A 3,102-nucleotide genomic window follows, 5' to 3' on the forward strand; every position below is an offset into this window, starting at 1 on the left:
ATTCTATTTACTATGTGTGCTGCGGTCAGGACGTAGTCACTCCAAAAAGGTAGTGGCAGATTAGCTTGAAACATTAGGGCTCTTACAGTGTTTAACAGGTGTTGGTGTTTTCTCTCCACAACAGCATTTTGCTGTGGAGTTTCTACACAGCTTCTTTGATGGAGGATGCCATATTTATGGTAAAATTTGGTGAGTAGGAATTCTGGTCCATTATCAGATCGAATGATTTTGACTGAGGAATGAAACTGGTTTGCAACCATTTTACAGAAACTCTTGACTAAAGATTGTACTTCTGACTTAGCTTTGAGCATATATACCCAAGTACATCTTGTGAAGTCATCGACTATGGTTAGAAAGTATTTGAAGCCAACATAAGAAATTGTGCCAAAAGGCCTCCATATGTCACAATGAACTAGATCAAAACTTTTATTTGAATTGCTTTTTGATACAGGAAAAGAAAACCTTCTTTGTTTAGCTAAAGGACATATTTCACAAGTACTTGTACAATTGAAATTAATAGCAGAGTCAATTCTTTTGAGAGAATGTAGTCTAGAATTAGGTACATGGCCTAATCTACAATGCCATATATCTAGTTGTTTGTGAGCAGAGCAAAGAGCTAAAGGTACGAGAGAAGTCTGAATTGGTCTGCAGGATCTAGTTTTTGGTAGATCTTGAGTTAGGTGGTAAAGTCCTTCTTTTTCAAGAGCAATCCCAATCATCTTCTTCATTGATTGGTCCTATAAAAGACAGCAAGAAGCGGTAAAAGTAAGGGAAAGGTTAGATTGTTTAGTAAGTTTAGAGATAGATAACAGATTAAAGGAAAAATGGGGAACACACAAGACATTATGCAAAAATATGGAATCTGTGAGGTGTACAGTGCCAATGTGAGTGGCTGAAACTGTGGTACCATTAAGAAGATTTATGGATGCATTAATTTGCTTAGGTGTAGAATGGTATAAGTGTGGTGAACAAATCATATGATCTGTTGCACCTGTGTCAAGAATCCAATATAGGTTGGAATTTGGATTAGAAACAGTTGAATTGCAAGAAGATAAAGTTGGTTTAAGAGAAGATTGCATCTTACAAGAAAAATGGGATGAAATGACGTGATTAACAGTTGGTTGGACATTATTTTGGGAAGAAGAATTAGGTTGTGATGAATTTGCAAGAGCCATTATTTTGTTAAATTCCTCTGGAGTAAAATAAATCTTTGGTTGCTCAGTACTTTCGTGTTTGTGAGCTTCTGGGGTTGTAGTGACAGCATGAGCAGAAGCAATATTCCTTTTCCCTTTTGGTCCATTCCAGCCAAGAGGGTAACCATGAAGTTGAAAACATTTTTCCACTGTGTGACCATTATATCCACAATAAGTACACTGTGATGCAGATTTCTTTGCTTTGTCTTTGAAAAATCTAGGCAAATGATTCTGTTGGCTGAATTGCTTTGCCATCAAAGCATGAGTTTCATTGTGTGAATCAGTGTTTGTAAGTTGTCTCAAGCTTTCCTCTTGCAGCAATAGAGAAAAAACCTTTGACATTCTCGGCAATGGAACCATTAGCAGTAATTGACTTCTGATGGAGGCATAAGAATCATTCAATCCAACCAAGAACTTGAGCACATAATCAAATTGTTGTCTTACTTGCAGATAGTTAAAAAGTTCACAGGAACATGTTGCCATCACACCACACGTGCATGTTGGAAATGGCCTATAACTAATATACTCATCCCAAAGAGTTTTAAAAGTGCTAAAATATTCAATCATAGAGAGAGCACCTTGATTGATGCAGCTTAAGGATTTTTCAAGATGGAAGAATCTTGGTCCATTACTTCTCAGATATCTGATCTTGAGTTCATTCCAGAATTCAGCCGCAGATGTCACAAATAGCAAGCTATTGCGTATCTCTTTTGAAATGGAATTCATTAACCATGAGAGAACTAAATTGTTTGCTCTTAACCATGCTGTGTACTTAATAGGTTGATCAGCAGAAGGAGAAATGATTGCGCCATCTATAAATTGTACCTTGTTCTTGACTGTTAGTGCAATGAGTATAGAGCGACTCCATACAACATAGTTTTCTCCATTAAAGAATTTTGATATTAGAAGAGCACCAGGATTGTCACTTGGATGCAGGTAATACGGGCTAGATGAGTCGTCTGAAGGATTAGCAGAAATTTGGTTGGATTCAGGAGGATTCACAGGGATAGAAGGATTAACTAGATTAGGAGGAAAATCTTCTGAACTCATTTTTCAAGATATCGTTCAAGAAAAATATAAAAATTCCACAGGTATTTGATGCAAGAACTCTAGAGCAGAATTCTGCAATATAGGAATAGAGAGATGAACTGATTTAGATTATGGAATGTATCAGCTCTGATACCATGTTGATAAACAGAATCAAGGAACCGAGAATGGCAAGAATTATCAAAGTGTATTGAATAAATCTTGTACATCAGGCTGAGCCGTATTTATAATACATTACATCAACAGAAAATCACCAGAAAATAACAGAAAAAGGCTAAACTAACTACCAACAGAAAAACAGAAATAACAACTAACTAACTTGTTTAACTAATTCTTTTTCTTCCAATTTGAGCTTTTCTTCTTTCCGTTTTAGCTCCATGCTTTCAATGTGAGATGTTACACTCCAACAAACTCTTCAGGAAATAATATATTTTCGTTGTCCCTCTGCTGTGATTTCCTTAGAGTCAATACAAAAGGATCGAGAAGACCTGGGAAACTACGACCTTCGCATTACTTACGACTCCCGAAAAGAAAATATATATAAGGTTTATTCCGAACACGTATTAATCTAGCTCTTCACTAAGTATATCAGCTTAGTATGTTTATTTTCCATGTTGTTTATTGATAAATGTTTCTCTTATTAGTGCTTATGTACTTGTTATATATTTGCAAATTGACCGTATTTCTAGATAATTTATTTTAAATATTGTCTTTGCAGAAAAAATCGAAACTTGCAACCGCTTTGAGCAAAACAATGGATTTTGATCCTGATTTGGTTTGACTGGTAGTAAGTGATGAAGACTCTGAAAGCAATATATGTATCAAAAAAAGGCGTAAGGGGAAGTCTATAGTCACAGGGTAA

General features: G+C 35.8%; 1 protein-coding gene across 1 annotated transcript; it reads right to left on the minus strand.

The window, feature by feature from the left end:
- Positions 1-737: 737 nt before the first annotated feature.
- Positions 738-2,243, minus strand: LOC111384684. Its single transcript, XM_023009001.1, has one exon. The coding sequence runs from the start codon at positions 2,241-2,243 to the stop codon at positions 738-740; it is 1,506 nt and encodes a 501-aa protein (XP_022864769.1).
- Between the last annotated feature and the right edge of the window lie 859 nt (positions 2,244-3,102).

This window comes from Olea europaea, unplaced genomic scaffold (assembly GCF_002742605.1).
Source record: "Olea europaea var. sylvestris unplaced genomic scaffold, O_europaea_v1 scaffold2974, whole genome shotgun sequence".
Taxonomy (NCBI): domain Eukaryota; kingdom Viridiplantae; phylum Streptophyta; class Magnoliopsida; order Lamiales; family Oleaceae; genus Olea; species Olea europaea.